Source organism: Pterocles gutturalis, unplaced genomic scaffold, assembly GCF_000699245.1.
Source record: "Pterocles gutturalis isolate BGI_N339 unplaced genomic scaffold, ASM69924v1 scaffold28732, whole genome shotgun sequence".
Lineage (NCBI taxonomy): Eukaryota > Metazoa > Chordata > Aves > Pterocliformes > Pteroclidae > Pterocles > Pterocles gutturalis.
Genome location: NW_010108695.1, coordinates 1 through 16,831, shown reverse-complemented (window position 1 = coordinate 16,831; position 16,831 = coordinate 1). Strand labels below are relative to the sequence as shown.

The 16,831-nt window shown below is 39.4% G+C and overlaps 2 protein-coding genes across 2 annotated transcripts; one reads left to right on the top strand and one right to left on the bottom strand.

Moving 5' to 3' along the window:
• The first annotated feature begins 2,284 nt into the window (after positions 1–2,284).
• On the top strand, positions 2,285–9,954 carry TMEM185A (transmembrane protein 185A). Its single transcript, XM_010072734.1, has 6 exons — positions 2,285–2,478; positions 3,929–4,136; positions 6,228–6,311; positions 7,263–7,439; positions 7,771–7,894; positions 9,675–9,954. Exons 1-6 carry the CDS (start codon positions 2,420–2,422, stop codon positions 9,917–9,919), a joined length of 897 nt encoding a protein of 298 aa, XP_010071036.1. The 5' UTR covers positions 2,285–2,419; the 3' UTR covers positions 9,920–9,954.
• Positions 9,955–14,847: 4,893 nt separating this feature from the next.
• On the bottom strand, positions 14,848–16,755 carry LOC104458923 (protein CXorf40A-like). Its single transcript, XM_010072733.1, has 2 exons — positions 16,503–16,755; positions 14,848–15,091 (listed from the first exon to the last, which is right to left on the bottom strand). The coding sequence occupies exons 1-2, from the start codon at positions 16,753–16,755 to the stop codon at positions 14,874–14,876; spliced, it is 471 nt and encodes a 156-aa protein (XP_010071035.1). The 3' UTR covers positions 14,848–14,873.
• Positions 16,756–16,831: the final 76 nt, after the last annotated feature.

The window sequence follows — 16,831 nt, the reverse complement described above, 5'->3', positions numbered from 1 at the left end:
GCTGCGGTACCAGGCCAACTTCAGTCTTTTTTGTTTTATTATGTAACTCTCTCGAACTGCTCCAAGGTTCATTCTGGTTTTGGAAGTTTTCAGCCTGATGGTTGGGGGTATAAAGGCCTATGCTGGCAGGCAGCTGCCTGAAACCCTCCCAGGCATTGAGCAGCCGGTGAAGGCTCCTTGGTGCGGGTGTGCAGGCACCGGGCTTCACCCGAGACCAACTTCAGTCTTTTTTGTTTTATTATGTAACTCTCTCGAACTGCTCCAAGGTTCATTCTGGTTTTGGAAGTTTTCAGCCTGATGGTTGGGGGTATAAAGGCCTATGCTGGCAGGCAGCTGCCTGAAACCCTCCCAGGCATTGAGCAGCCGGTGAAGGCTCCTTGGTGCGGGTGTGCAGGCACCGGGCTTCACCCGAGACACCCAGGACTGCTGGGGTGATTCTGGGCTCTCTTAAATGTAACGAGGTGATAGTCACTGCCACTTGGGCTTCTGCTGTCTTGCCAAGCCAGCTGGGTACAGGTAACTTCTAAAGAAGCTGCGAGAAGGAGGTTAATTTAGCAGGTTTTGCTGTTACCAGGTATTTTAAGACCACAGAATAGAGGCCTGCAAGGAGCTTGTGCAGGGTGACATGAGATACTAAGAGTCCTGGAAAAACTTAGCTGGTGAAAGATGCCTTACACGGGTGTAATTACAAAAAGCTGTGTTCCATTGATTGTTTAGACAAACAGAAGGACAACCAGTGCTTCAGGAAATGCATTGTTGCAGAGAGGTTGAAATAAACAATTTAAATATGTGTGGTTGGAAGTCATGGAAAAGGAGGGACAGAAGTTCCAGAAGCTTATAAGGTTTTGTTATTGCTAAGCAATCCTTGTGGCTTAGTTGGGTGCTGTCTAAATGATGAGTGAGCAAGCTGAATGTTGCACTTGTGCTGATAATTTAATCTTGAACGTTTCAACGTTTACTGGAGCACTCGGACAGCTCAGGTATTTTGCCACATGGTGTTTTAGCTCTGTATTTATTGAGGAGCCAGGGAAAGTGCCAATTACACAAATATTGACTTTTGGAAAGGTGTGAACAGCCTAGAAAGCGGAGGGGATGTCACAAGAGTGACTTGTTTTATATCATCCTATCCTGAGGTTGATCCAGCACGTGAGGAGATGCTGATGCAATAAAACTTGCTTTTTCTTACTGAGGGGTAGATAAGACACTTGTTCTGAATAGAGACAAAGCAGCTTGATATCTAAACGGGGCAATGCTGATCTAATTAATATTTTATTATTTGATGAGGGTGAAAGTGGGTAGTTTGAATTGTGCTGTTGGAGTAAGGGTGGTGTTCCTGACTATTGCTGCTTTACTCTGTAGCAAGTATTTACTCTTTTCCTTAGGTTATCCATGTATTACAGTAGCTACAGTTACTTCACTAAAGTGTTGTTGAAGCCCCGTTAGGTGTTTTATAAAGCAGTCTGTGATCCCCTGGTGAATGGGTGGGAGACCTTTTCCCTTCCTGTAGTGTGAGGAAATCATGCCCTATGTAATTATTTTGTCTGATTTTTGGTGGTACAAGCAATTGCTGTGCCACTGCTCTCAAGTACTCCAGATATATTTAGTCATTCTTAGGTTGACTAGTTTATAAAATATATTGACACACCTGTTGTAAACTTGTAAGCACCATCCTCAGTATTCCACTCAGAAACTTCACTGTATAATCAGTAACTTTGTTAAAAGTTTAACCTGTTGGGTTTTGTTTTCCTTTAATGTTGCTTTTTTTAAGTGAATGTAAAATTAATTTTAAAAAAAATCCCTGGAGTCTTCCTTATTACAATATGTAATAGATTTTATCTTTAGATAAAAACAATGTGGATAAAATTACATAAATTATGTAACTTAATTTGGAATGTCAAAGACTACCTCATTTGGTTTGTATGAAAGAACACGTTTTCTACAAACATGTACAACTGGTTCATTTCTGAGTGTCTAATAATACAGCTCCTGACTGGTTCCTTGTGGGAGGAAACTATTTCTAGATGGCCATTCATTAAGTTTGTCATGCAAGAATGCTTTTGATGTGTTCCCTTGAAGCAATGGTTTTATAAGTGAAAGAGATGACATATGCTATCTTTATGATGAAATATCTGACTCTTCAGAAGTGATTTGATTCTTTTCAAAGAAGTTGGACACACGTTTTCTGTTATCAAGTACCCTGATTAAATTTCAGCTATGACTGATTTTCTTGTTCTCTACAAAGTTCATGTTAAGGTGCCTGCCTTAATTTCTGACTCTGGGTTTTTTTTGTTTGTTTCATAGCAAGTTTCTCATTTATGCCTGCCTGCTGCTTTTTTCTGTGTTGCTCTCCCTGCGTCTGGATGACAAAATTCAATGGAGTTACTGGGCTGTATTTGCTCCAATATGGCTCTGGAAGTTAATGGTGATTGTTGGTGCCTCAGTGGGAACAGGAGTATGGGCCCGAAACCCGCAGTATCGGTAAGTTGAGGAGATTTATTTTGCAAAACAGAGGGAACATAATGTGTTTTCTGTACTGAATAAAATTAATAAATAGGCTTCCTAACAACATAAGATATAGCATCCAGAAGGCTTGTTTTCAGCATATTTAAAATAATTATCACAACCTATGGTGTATGCAATCAGCTTTATGCAGTTATGGATGTCTTAATCCTAGTTGCAACAGTTTATCACAGGCTTCAACAATATTGTCTTTGGAAAGCTAAAATTTCTCATGGAGTGACTTTTTGTGCTTTTCTGTTAAAAGTGTTGGGAATTCTTTGCTTTAGTACAAGCTATATAGAAATAGGTATCTTCGTATGCACTAGGAAGATACCTTATTTAATTGGATTATTTTCAAAATCAGTTTCCTGACAGGTACAGATCAGCCTAAAGAATGATGATTTTTTTTTCCCCCTCCTTGATGTGCATATAACCTCAGTGAACATACAGATGAATGTTCAGTGGTTCTTGATTATGCAGTGAACATAGAGAATTTTTTTCAGACTTTAGTTGCCATTTTATAAGAAATGTTCAAGTAGTTTAATACACTAATATAGGCACATGTGTAACATTTGCAAATTAAGATGTTTGTGGCAACAAATTCTGTAGATTCCTTTTGGATTTTGTTAAAGTTGTTTAACACTGATGTTTTGATTGTCAGTCTAGGGTAAAATAACTTTCAGACCTTTCAATACATCAGTGTTTACTTTTTTGTAATCCGCATAGGATGTGAATTTGAACGTGCCAGGGGACAAGAAAAACTACCTTAAATGAAGTGCAATAAATTCAAGCCTCTTTTCTGTCTGTGGTGAATATTAAAGGAAAGATGTTGTGCACAGGTTTTGTTCTGATTCGCTATATTGTGTGGTTCAGGTTTTGTTTGCCTCTTCTAGTAGAGGTCCTGCTTGTGCAGGAAAAAGTGTGGTTTCTCTGTGTGTGCTGTTATTTTACAGGTGTTTTACTTGTTAGTAATAGATAATATTCTGTTGCAATATGCTGATTGTGCTGAATAAAGAAATCCTGGAGAAAGATGTTTATTCAGTGAAAGCTGGTGCAGGAACCACTCAGATAATTTTAGGCTTAGCTGATTCCTAACAGCGTGCGTGATACCTGAGTGTTTATGTAGTAGCGGAAAAGTCCTGTGTTAGCTGCACAGTTATGGAATCTTTAGAAAATTTTCAAGTTGTAAAAATCCCACTGCCTCCTTTGAGTGAAATACTCTAAAGGTTCAGCTTTAGGGGCAAGAAATCCTGTGGCACCATTAACAATGTAGTTTAATTATGGCTCTTTGGGCATAATGTATGTTTTCATTGTAAACAAGTGTTACTACCTGAAGCTTAACAATGGGGAAAAAACTGTTGTGGGATGTTTGCAGGAGAGTGTGCTTTCCTATTGACAAGTGAACTGCGTGCTTCCTTCTCCTCTCTAGAGCAGAAGGAGAAACCTGTGTGGAGTTCAAAGCTATGTTAATTGCCGTGGGCATCCACCTGCTGCTGCTGATGTTTGAGGTTCTGGTGTGTGACAGGATCGAAAGAGGAACCCATTTCTGGCTTCTGGTCTTCATGCCGTTATTCTTTGTGTCTCCGGTGTCAGTTGCAGCTTGTGTGTGGGGATTCCGACATGACAGGTCTCTGGAGGTAATGCTTCATTTGTGGTGTGCAAAATTAGTGGCAATGCCAGACTCTTATCAATTCTGTTACAGTTCATGTCTCATTAAAGCGTGATATGGATGGCTGCATCAGCTGCATTAATTGTTTGCACAGACCTGCTAGGGTGAAAAATCAGGATGGGGAATAATAATTTTTTCTAATCTCTTCTAGTTTTTTCAACTACCAAATTGCAGCATGTTTTAAACCTGTCTTTTGATTATTGTGTGTTAAAAGAACTCACTGCAAACTCTGCAATATGGACTAATACTAGACATGTAAGCAGAAATTACTGAAGAAAATTCCACCGATTATAAGCACTGTCCCTAGGCAGAACTGAACTTCCAGAGCTTTAGATAATCAGGGTTGAAAATTTCTTGCTATCCCAATCTGTGTGCTTAATCTTTAATTGGGGAATGCAGATGGTAGGCATAAACCAGTAGGTTTTTATTTTCGGCCTCCATCTTCTTTCCTCTCTAACTCACTGCTTTTGGTTTTGGAAGAACTTTGTAAGGATGCTCAAGATCTTCTCACGGTTGTGGTATTTTGAAATTTTTACTGAATTGATACTATTTTAAGGAATTTTTTTTTTTGCTATGTCCTCAAACTACCCCATGATGATTAAAAATCTGATTTTTTGATGAGGTTCAGCTTTTTCAAATTTTTTTTTATTTCAGGGGAGTATTTCCTTACCATTAGTATAAGCCAAGTTTCTTTCTTGAGAGAGAAACATTTTTGGTAAGCGATTGTTAGGATAGCTGGTAAACTAATACCTTACATTGTTGATTTTTAAAATATTGCAAATATAATTTGATTTTGCAGAGTTCTGGTCACAGTTCACCATTCCTAAAAGTAAAATCCACATAGAAGTACTTGCTGTCTTCTGGATGATGCTTGATTGCCCATTGATTTACAGATGACTGCACAGCTGCAAAGTGCTAGCAGAAAAAAATGGAATCCACTCACCCCTAAAAGGCAACAGCTGTCTCAAAGAAAATCAGTTATGCAGTTGAACTGTCAGCTCATTTTTTTCACTCTTTTGTCATCTTCACTTAGTGCTGTTCTACTTTTCTTTTTACTATGGGAAGATTTAATTATTTCATTTTCATTTGCTAGAAGCATAAGAGGGGCCAGTCTTTAATTCAGGATATTATTTTTTGACACAAGTAAAGTAGTTAATCTATTATTATTTTCATAATTATTTACTCTGAAAGCGTATTGTCTTCTTGTTCCTATTCTGCAACTGATGAGGTGATCAGTAAGTACATAGTGGGGTTTTGTCTGCATATCATGGTGGACACAGAAAAAGCTTTTTTATGTGTTACACTATTTTTTTTAAATTGAAAATGTTCCTAACTTACACTCAAGAGCTTCAGTTAGTCTTTTCAGATAATAATTTTCTGTTTGATCTTTGAAATTCCTACCCATGTAGGCTTGCCCATGAACTTTACAAACAGAATCTTGCTGAGTCTGATGATGTTTCATTGTTTCATTTTATTCAAGCTAGTCACAAACTTGATATAATCAAGTATAATCTAGGGTTAGTTCTCATAGTGGCAAGTGGGACATTTGAAAAGCTTTCATTAATGTTTTTTAACGAGAAGTGTTGCTTTTCTGGATTGCCTCAAAACCCAAGTGTGTTCAGTGTCATTTAAAATAACTCTCAATTATTCAGTAAATGATTGAATTTGGATGTCATCTTCCTCTATTCTATGTATTTCTTTTTGCCCCCAGATAGACCTGGGACTTTTAAACTTTGGTTTTTTTTCAGTCTGATTAGTTTTTTCTTATTTATCTGATTGCTCAAATAAGTGTTGCAGGTAGTGCTTTATTTCATTTTTTTTTTTTTTTAATATGAGGAAGGTCTTTCCTCAGGAGACAGCTGCCTCTACAGTTACTCTATTGGGATCACAGCATCACAAATTTAAGGATGCTTAGTAATATCTAATGTAAATGCAAATTATGCTCCATATTGCAGTGATAAGCACAGAGTTGGAAAAGTCCTTTGACAGATTCTTTGATTACCTTGGAAACAGCTTTCTCATACTAAGAGTTAACTAATGTTGTTTGTTTTTTTCCTAGCTGGAAATCTTGTGTTCAGTCAATATTCTACAATTCATCTTTATTGCACTCAGGCTAGACGAGATCATCAGATGGCCGTGGCTTGTATGTAACAAATGTTTTCTTCTTATTGTTGTTTAAATGCTGAATTTCATAAAGATACTTACTATAGGGAACAGTTAATGTATGATCACAGTCCATGATCGCGTTTTTGCTCACTTAACGATCCTTCACTGAAGGTCTGGCGTTCCATTCAGTGGTCATGGGAAACAGAGGCTGTCCTTTGGGCATTTCATCCGTAGTGGGAGAAGCATGTGCCATCAGCTGCAATTAATCTCTGATCAGTTGTTGAAAGAGAAATCCTAACCAAAAGTTTCCAATGGGAACACTAAAATAGCCATGAAAATGATTGGTGAGTTAGGGAATGTGATGGTAAATACGGTGTGGTGAATAATTTGTTTTATATGTTGTGTTACCATGCACGTCAATACACTTTGCGCAAGTGGTGACAGTCAAAACTGCTGAGATCTCCTGCCCCAAGTGCCTTTAGAATATAAAAGCACTGTTTCTGTGTCTGGGATTTTGTAAACTACCATAAAACTGATAATCTGGCATGATCATGACTGTCCTTTCTATTTTCAAAAAAACTAGGAAAAGGATCCAATTTCAAAACTGTTTCAAGTGAGGTGTCCAGTGTAGAAAATACTTGCTCACATCAATTTCAAGTACTGTTTGAGCCCATGTAAAATCACATAAGTCTGATTAGAGTTGAACTACATGGACTTAATTTTAAATTGTTTCAGCTGGATGGGGTTTACAAAGCTAACTGAGGAACCCCAAAGAGCTGATGCAGCTCCCAATAGTGCATGTGATTTGTGAAGCTTTTCTGTTAGAGATTGTATTAGTTGAAGAGCATTAGATTTAAATTTCTTTTTCTTGTTTAGACTTTACATGTAGACTTGCTTTATTTAAAAAACCCACACCTGAAACAAATCAAACTGATAAAAATGTCTCACTGTGGGGGTGGAAAAAGCAGTTAATTTCTTTTTCTTGCAGGTTGTTTGTGTTCCACTGTGGATCTTGATGTCTTTTCTGTGTCTAGTAGTGCTCTACTACATTGTATGGTCTGTTCTGTTCTTGCGCTCCATGGACGTGATTGCTGAGCAAAGGAGGACACACATAACGATGGCGGTCAGCTGGATGACAATTGTAGTTCCACTGCTCACCTTTGAGGTAGGAAAAAGCAGAATGAATTTTATGTATCTTGTTCTTTTTTCAGTGAGTGATGAATGTTGCCATGTCTTTTTTTGAACCTACTAAAATGTGAATACTGCTTTTTGGTTTGGAATAAAATATTCACAGCAAATATGAAAGCAAACCAAGAATTCTATGTTTCTTTAAAGTTTGAATAAAATATGGCTCGCATTGGAACTGTTTCTGTGGAGGCTGTTTTGCTTCACAGATGTGTGAAGTTAAAGATCTGAGATCAGCATATGTTTTAAGAAGCTTAGAAGTGGGTATTGCAATTAAACTGACATTGTATTTTTTTTTTTTTGCCATTTAGATCTTACTAGTACACAGACTGGATGGGCATAATTCTTTTTCTTTTATACCCATATTTGTTCCTCTCTGGCTTTCACTGATAACTTTAATGGCAACAACATTTGGACAAAAAGGAGGAAATCACTGTAAGTATTTAAAAATAATGGAAATGGCTTGAAACTCAAGGCTTAAATGTTTTTGAAGATCTGTATTTTTACACTTTTGTGTTTTTTGTGTATATTCTCATAAAAGAATTCAGATGTGCCTGTTACTATTGCTTTCAGGTTATTTTAGTAAGTTTTCAGTGTTTACAGTGTCTCTTGCTTGTATTTCTTATTCCCATAAGAGCATAACTTCTGCTTGGACTCAACCTGAAATCTCCGTGGGATTTTAATTGTAACTTAGCCTTTTATCCTTCCTTATTTCCATGGGTTTCATTCTCCTGGGATGTGACTGGATCTTCCTACTCTGGGTTCTCAAAATAGTGTAGCACCTGCCATTTCTAATTAGCGTTTGTCCAAGTAGCCTGAACTAGTATTCTCTTTCCTCTTTGGCCAAATAGCCCTCTGTGCTGTTTAGTTCTAACTTCAGTTGCCTGAGTGGCCAGTGTAGATTTTCTAGGCTTTTACCCCTACCACAACTAGCACTGCCAAAAGGAACGTTTGCACTTTCAGCCACCTAATGTTACTGAACCACTGCAGAGGAGTAGCTCTTCCCATCCACATTGCAGTTTGTGTTCCTTGTTGACAAGGCAATACAACTTTTCAGAGTCAAAAGGAACCAGCTGTGACGTTTGTCTTATAAACTCACTTCAGTTTTGGTCCAGTTGTGAAGTATATTGAGAGTTTCTTTCTTTGGTCATGACTGAGCTCATCTCTATACTTTTAGTTTATTTTTATATTATTGCACGGAACATTGTTATGAGTTACTATAATTTTCATTAATGTGTGCCCTTGATAATTTGTGGCCAAATTAGTCTTTTTGGAAAACCACATGTCTATTTTGTCTTCTGTAGGATTAATAAATATTTATGTAAATTTTTAAAAAAGACTCTTCACCTGAAGTGAGCCACAGAAGACTTGCATGCAAATCCACCTCGAAAACACAAAGAGAAATACACCAGCTGGCCATGAAATATAATCTCTGCAAAAAGATGGACTGTATGGGATCTTCCCTGGCAAATGCTTAAACCCTTGCTTTCATTCAGTGTGAAAGATTTGACTTGGGGAGGTTATTCCTTTTAATGCTGACCTTTGGTGTTGGTTGATAGAGAAATGCCATCTGCTGAATGACAAGTGGCACTTAAAATGCTCTCTTTCCAAGTCCTTGCATCTAGTAAAACAGAGGACAAACACAGAAGGTGTACTGTTTTCTAATCTAGCACGGGTGATACCAAGGATGAGATACTCCTGACATCGTATTTTGCTAACAGAAGCATCTGGGGAATACTGAAGCCATATATTTACTAATCTATGTCTGGCTATGCCATGACATTCCCTCTGGTATTGTAATCTATATGTATTAAACAAAAGTTGGCATGAATGTCTTCCCATGTGGCACTGATGGCTTTGATTAAGATGCAGAGTCTTTTGTGCTCTTTCTGTGTACTGATGTGACCTGACACTGTTAAACATGTGAAATGAAATGGATTCTTGCTGTGGTAGTATAGCTGTAACTTATTCATACGGATATACACACACAGACATGCAGAGGCATGCAAATACACATATATATTCTGCCTGTATATCTATGTGGGTATCTGAACTGTAATGTTATGTGATAGGTGTAAGTAACACTGAGAAGCAGAACTAACAAATTTTGTATTGTTCATATGCAAACAATCAAGAGAACTTAAAATGAGATTGCATAGTCTGCGTACTTAATTTCCATTCTGTTTTGCAATAATGTGAAATGATTTTTTTTTAGGGTGGTTTGGAATTCGCAAAGACTTTTGCCAGTTCCTGCTTGAAATTTTCCCATTCTTACGAGAATATGGAAATATTTCTTATGATCTTCATCATGAAGATAATGAGGAAACAGAAGAAACACCACTGCCTGAACCACCAAAAATTGCACCAATGTTTCGAAAAAAGACTGGAGTGGTCATTACACAGAGTCCTGGAAAATACGTGATTCCACCTCCCAAATTAAACATTGATATGCCAGATTAAGATGACAGTAGCACGTTAAACTTGAACTGGGAATCCACAGACAAATGTATTTCATCTCATGCCTTGTCCCAATTACTTTAAAATAGATATTGCTGAATCAGTGGCTTGGATTACACAAATCAGAGATCTTGAAGATAATCTGAGAGCTTTTCCAGAGATATGTGGTGGTGTAATTTGTAAACCTTCCTAATGGATTGGTTGCACACTTGCCTGTATAGTATTTATATGACCATTTTAGCAGTGTAATATATTGTTTAAAAGTCTTGTCCTGTACAGTGTAAGTATTATCTAAGAGTATTTTTTTAAAAACCTTGTATGAAATGCCTATGCTATTCCAAGTGTCTTTTAGGTCGTAAATATACATTTAACTTCCTTGTTTGTTTTAAATGCTTTGGGGACTTTTTAGTGTAGTACCTCTTTCCTCCTTTTTCTCTTCAGCCACAATCATTGTCTTAACTACAGAGGCACAGGAGTTTGTCCTTCTCGGACAAAACTTGAAAGCTTTTTTGGGGGCAAATAGAATGTATGGCAACTTACATGATGTTTTTGAGTTAGCTGTGTAAATTTTCATGTATTTCAACTTTTGTACTGGCTTAGGAGCCAAGATTTGCATTTGTTGCTTTTCCAGTTTCATATTTTAATTCTTCTTGACCAGCAGGTACACCATTTTCCCGTTACAGTGGCTGTTGAATAGGCTGTTCCCTCTTGCATTGTGTGTGCCATCTATGCCAGAAATATGGGTTGTAGGTTTTACAGTTGTCAGTTAGCTGGTATAAATATCATAGCTTGGTCTTCATTCACAACTTTGTGTTGGTGTAAATGATGAAACTTTTCAGGATAGGAGCTCACTGGGGTTCGTACCAGTTCGTTCTTGTTTGAAGAAAGACCTCCTTTCACAGATTGTCTTGGACTTCCAGGTGCTTTAGAGAAATCTAGTCTTTGAAACCTATACTCCAGTAGTTTATAAAAACATGTCTGATATTCCTACATCCTCGCAGCTGCCCTTTGTGTTTAGGTGAACCCACAGTTAAAGTAGCTCAAACACCATGGGTCATGTTTTCTTAGTGTGAGCATGGCCATGAGATACGAGCAAAGAGTGCACAGACATTTCAGTGTGGGTGAAAGGTGTACAACTGAAAAACTGGAGACATGCAGCGCTTTCATTCTCTCTTCCTCCCTGTGGACTAGCTACTAGCTGAAACCCATGGCAGCACTGTCCTGTCACTGCACTTAACATTTCATTGCAGTTCTATTTACTTTTTGGCTCGAGTAAAAAGAAAAAAAAAACATATATGAAAAGCAGCAAGTGCTGTTTAGCTGCTGTTCCATGTCACTAGAAAATGGATGCTGCTCTCTGATGTCACAGTTGCTCAGCATGGTGTTACAGGATGTTTGAGAATTCTCCTTTGGAATTCAGTCAGTTGGTCAGTTCCTTTCAGCTGGCTGGCTGGCAGGACAGCCTAGCTGCTAGGGTTCAGGTGAAAACTGTACTCCAACTGAGAAAAAAGAATTTCAAATGGAGCTTTCCTCATTGGAAACTTCAGGTGATTCTGTTCTGGACAAGGGAGTTGAGTCGTCAGGCTTGACTACTTCTCTCTATCCAGCATGTGACAAAAGAGCAGCTGGTGATGCTGCCTTTCAACCTCCGATAGAAGAAAGGTCTTTACAAACTCCGACTAAGCAATCCAGGTCAACAAGAGAGCATCCAAAATCATCTGAGGAGAGCTCTAGCAAAGGCAATGCTTCTACACGCTTCAGCTTTCTGAAGAAGCTCTGGGACATTGTTGAAAGCAATGAGTTTGAATCCCTTTGGTGGGGGGGCAATGGAAAGTGTGTAGTGATTGACAAAAAATTGTTTGAAGAGGAAGTACTATCAAGGAGAGGACGTCTGAAAATTTTTGAAAGTGGGAGCATGAGAAGCTTCACTCATCACCTCTACCTGCATGGATTCATCAGAAAGCTGTGGGATTTTCCAAAATTGGGCCCATGCAATGACTTGCCAGCAGAAGACACAGCTAAGGAGGTATGTTGGATCATCTCTGTGCAAACTAACTCTCCAAATATTCTAGTGGGACAGTTTTCTGTTCCAATGAAAGAAGCCTTTACTACATAAGAGAAGAGGATTGTAATTTGCTTCCCAGCTCATGTTCAGGAGTTTTTGAGGTAGTGTTTCTAAGTAGTAGAAATGCTGATAAACTATACATTGGTTATTTCCAATTACTTTGAACAGAAAAAATGAAAACATACGCACATGGTATTGGCTTTTTTTTTTTGTATTTGCTGTGTCTTGCTGTATCAGATGTACAGTTTTCTTGTGACATTTGCTGAAGGCTGACAAGGTACTTGTCAGCATCATAGAGTTACCTACATGTTCACTCCACGCTAAAGGTGCTGAAAAGTAAGGGAATTGGGGTTTCTACATCAGTTTGTATGCTTTTGAAAATCCTACGCTTCTCTGCTATGAAGTGCAAAAACCAGAGGGCTGGTTACTACTTAACAAGACTGGATCACACCATTTTATTCAGTCTAAACTTCAGATTTAGAATGCCCCAATAGTCCTTTTTAAGATCCACATTTCCCTTTTGCAATTAAACTTCTTCTTGTATTGTTGTGGTTTCCAGTCTCAAGGTGGTGACAACTCTTTTCCCCTTTGCCTTTCTTAGTTTCACTTCTACTACAACCCAAATTTTAGAAGACATTTTCCATGTCTGCTAAAGAAGTATAAGCGAAGCAGGATTTTTGCTGGACACGGATTTGCATGCACACCACCAGAAAAGAAAACCAGATGTTGAGCTTGTGTGGGAAACCTTCTGAGGAGGAGAGCGGTCTGTGCACAGCAGGTCCAAGGGAGAACATGCACACCTCTGCACCCATGAAGACCACACCTGCCAAGTGACAGCGGACCTGTAGGCAAGGGCCTTGGACACCAGCCTAGGTGCCTTCCACAGTTCTTGTAGAAGTTGCATAGTCCAAGGGAGGAGAGTCTCCTAAGTGTTCCAATATAATTTCTGAATACAAACCCTCTGCCAGCTGTCCTGTCCTGTTTTTAGAGCCATGCCAGGGCCTGGCCTTGGGCCTTGCACTAGAAAGTCAAATGAGATTTTCATTGTGATGCAGGAGGTGAATTCAGAAGAACTCTGAAAGTGCCAAAATTAGTGACTTCTATTTGTTACTCTTCATACTTGTCTTTAATTCAATGTCAGATTTTTTTCAAAGCTTGCTAGTATTTTTCATCTTAAATGAGAGAAAGAAATATTATACTACGTGCTTCATTTAATTTTATACAAGGATCTTCTTTCCAATAGCGGACCTATCCTGTGAATGAGGCAAATCTGCTCCTTTCTGTAACTTCTACAGTGACAGCACATAACACACCATGTGCAGAAACCTCATCTGGCACATCTCTGCCTGTGAGAAGGCCCTAGGACTGGCCTTTTCTTAGATGGTTTCTTTCTCAGTGATCCTGCAAATGTCAGATTAGGAGTGGGCTCTGAGACAGATGTTGTATTACTGATGGCAGCCTGCTTTCAAGCACCGTTTTTCTGGAGGGGCCTACAAGGTCTTCCTCATATAATCAGAGACGCATGCACCATTTACTAGCATTTTCAATTGGCACACAATACTGCATTTACTTAGCTATTTATATAGGAAAAATCTAGTAAACCATTAAGAATTTCCAGTAATGGTCATAAAAATTATCTTTTGTTTATTTTGCCTCAAAAGAGCAGTTCTTCAAATGTACTTCTGTGGTGGGTTAGCCCTTGGCTCAGGGCCAAGCCACACACACCCAATGATGGGAGAGAGAATAAAAGGGTTAAATAGTAAAGAGGACTCAGGGGTTGAGATAAGGACAATTTAATAACTAAACTACAAAACCAAAATACAATAATATTAAAAACAATACTATATACAAATATACAAATGTGTGATACACAGTGACACTGCCCCCCCACCTGACAACCAAAAGCCCAGCCCGCTCTGGGCCAGCGATTCCGGAGGAGGGGGAAGAATGAGTGACACACAATGATACTGCCCCTGCCCCCCGATGACCAAAGGCTCCGCCTGTTGCTGGCTAACGATCCCAGAATTACACTCAACAGTGATACTGTTGAGTATCCGGAGGCACTCACAGAACGGAGATAACAGTCCCAGCATCCCGGACCGAGAGCTGACCAGAGTGGGGGAAAAACGACCACCTGGCCACAGCTAACGATCCCCAGAACTACACTCACAATTCGCCCAAATGGGGGGGTGGGGGCGGGGTGAGTGCACCGCTCCCGGACGCACTCACGGAACGGAGATAACAGTCCCAGCATCCCGGACCGAGAGCTGACCAGAGTGGGGGAAAAACGACCACCTGGCCACAGCTAACGATCCCCCCGGAGAGGGAGGATCCCGAAACTCACAGAACGGAGATAACGATTGGAGCGTCCGAGACCAGAGTGTGTGTAGGGGGAGGGGGGGGAAGGCCTTGGGAGAGCGATGCAGAGCCAGAAGAGAGCACCAAAACCGAAAGCGGAGCGAAGGCAAAAGAGAGCACTCTTGCGGGAGTTCTTACCTATATACTGGGCATGACGTGCATGACATGGAATAAATCATTGGTCAGTCTGGTTCTCAATCTTAACCCAAGAGCAAATCCCAGGCTAGCAGCTGGACTGTGTCTCTCTGCTTGTCTGCTGACCTTGGCAGCAGAACAACATATCGTTCTTATCAGCTCCTGTCCTGAGCCTAAATCCAAAACACAGCCTCTTGCTAGCTATTTATGAAGAAGAGGGAGAAAAAATAAATTAACAGAGTTAACTTTAAGCAGTCTGTGCTTAACCCATGACAACTTCCTAGTTCAAATGATTAGTTTTGGAAGGGAATCCTCAACAACTCTCTGGTAAAGATACTGAGTTGTGCATTATTACAAGTTTGCATTTAGGCAGGAAAAGTAATAGTGGGGGGGTAACACCTACACTTCTGAAGGGATCAGTTCTTCAGGGATGTCCACCTGAAACACACCTTTTGCCCCTCTGGCAGGAATGGGTTCCAGGAGCCATCTGGGATTTGAAATAACAGTCAAATATTTCTGTTCCAGGTTACTGAGGACAGCTTTGTTTTCCAGCTCCAGAATCTTTTCAGGGGGCAAGTTGTCTGGACAGAGCGATGTCTCTCCAATGTCAATTAATCCTGTATTATAAAATTAAAATACAAAATTGGTTCATTGGTTGATTCCTAGAGAAAAGTTTTCTAAAATTAAATCTTGCAGAGAACACACAAAATCAGCTAATTTGTTACCAGAAGAACACAGGATGAAGCATCCACACCTCAAACCAGTGTCATTCACTGCAGCAGATGGCCCGTGCAACAGGCTGGTGAAGAACATGAGAAGCATGCACTTTCAATATTCACAACTCAGTGACACTGAATTCTGTTAAAAGAAGCCTGTATCTAAGGAGATAACAGCTGCTACCGAAACTCACAAGCTACATTTGGCCATGGAACAGCTTCATTAAAAATAAAACTCTCTCTGCTCCTCTCTGGACATCTTCTATTAACATTGTAAAATCGTCAACTACACAGAAATTCCTGCTCTCTGGACCCCTTTCAGTGTCACAAAAGGGAATTTCTATATTGCTTAATGATTAAAAACATGAAAATAAAGATCAAAGAACCTTTGATACCTACTCCATAACGTAGCATGCAATTTATGTCAAGGTTACAAATCTGCATATTATGTAGTACCTAAGATTTTCAGCACTAGAACTGGAACAATTTTTTTGGTCTATATGACAGAAGTAATTTGTTGTGCAGGAATAGCTACAAATATTCAAATGAGAATGCAAGATAGATGGTGTACAAAAAGATACCTACAAGAAAATAGTTCAAAACGTGCTGGATGAAAACTAAGTATACAGTGCACCAACATATATTGTACTTGAGCACAATACAAGCAAAGAAGCACCACTCCATCCTAACTTCATGTTAACAGAAACTTCTTCACTGCTCAAATAACAAGAGCAATGGAAGATTTGTAGAACTGAAATAGGATTTATTTATGTAACACTCTAACGACATATAAAGCACTGCAACATCACAACTTCACTTAACTACAAGTACTGTAAAATGGTTTCAGCAAGAGTTCCTGAGTTAAAAATGTAACAGGTGTCAAACTGACGTTTATTACCATCAAACAAAACAATATGCAGCCCACTTCAGGCTATCTTACTGCATGACAAGTTAGCACAAGTCAGTTTCACTTCTTGTACAGCCTTTAGAGTTGCAGCCTGAAGTTTTTAGCAGAGTGACTGCATTCTCAAAACTGAGGCCTAAAATCCTTCATCCTAAAGGTCAAAGATACTTCACATTTCCAACACAATGAAAAAGAACAAATTTTATTTACAACTTCCCTCACAGACCTCAGCTTACAGGGATAAGGAATTGAAATAACCCCGCAGTCCCAACTCAGGCACCACTGCTTCAAAGTCAGGGTTAAAGCCATGTTCTAGTGAGCAGGACTGTAGGAAGCAGATGTGTCTTAGACAGAAACAAGTTAATGGACTGAAAGCTTACTTGGAAAATCTAATCCAAGGCTCCTTACCCGCAATAACTCCTCTGCCAAACTTTTCCCCTTCGTCCAACAAATCCTGCACTTGTTTCGGTGTCATACCAAACCTAGTCAGAAGAATTGCTCTCCAGGTGTCATCTTCCCAGTCCTTGGCTGCTATATGGATGGCAACGGTGCAGTTCTGGTAGTCTGCGAGCACAGGACGCCAGCGGGTCTCGAGTGTTTTCACTTTGTTTAAAACTAATCCTGCGTAGGGTTGTCGGAAGGAAAGGCACCCAAATTTCATCGTTCTCCTTGCATCAGCGCCCGTGTATTTCCTGCGAACAACCGGACACCCTGAGATGAGCCTTCAACAAGCGCCT

What these genes read in the sequence shown, in the direction of transcription:
- TMEM185A (XM_010072734.1), top strand. Translation starts at nt 2,420, where the DNA reads ATGGTGATTGTTGGTGCCTCAGTGGGAACAGGAGTATGGGCCCGAAAC. An exon ending in GCCCGAAACCCGCAGTATCG is followed by an intron (nt 2,479 to 3,928) that starts GTAAGTTGAGGA and finishes TCTCCTCTCTAG; the next exon opens with AGCAGAAGGAGAAACCTGTG. An exon ending in TCATCAGATGGCCGTGGCTT is followed by an intron (nt 6,312 to 7,262) that starts GTATGTAACAAA and finishes TTTTTCTTGCAG; the next exon opens with GTTGTTTGTGTTCCACTGTG.
- LOC104458923 (XM_010072733.1), bottom strand. Translation starts at nt 16,755, where the DNA reads ATGAAATTTGGGTGCCTTTCCTTCCGACAACCCTACGCAGGATTAGTT. An exon ending in TGGCAGAGGAGTTATTGCGG is followed by an intron (nt 15,092 to 16,502) that starts GTAAGGAGCCTT and finishes TTTATAATACAG; the next exon opens with GATTAATTGACATTGGAGAG.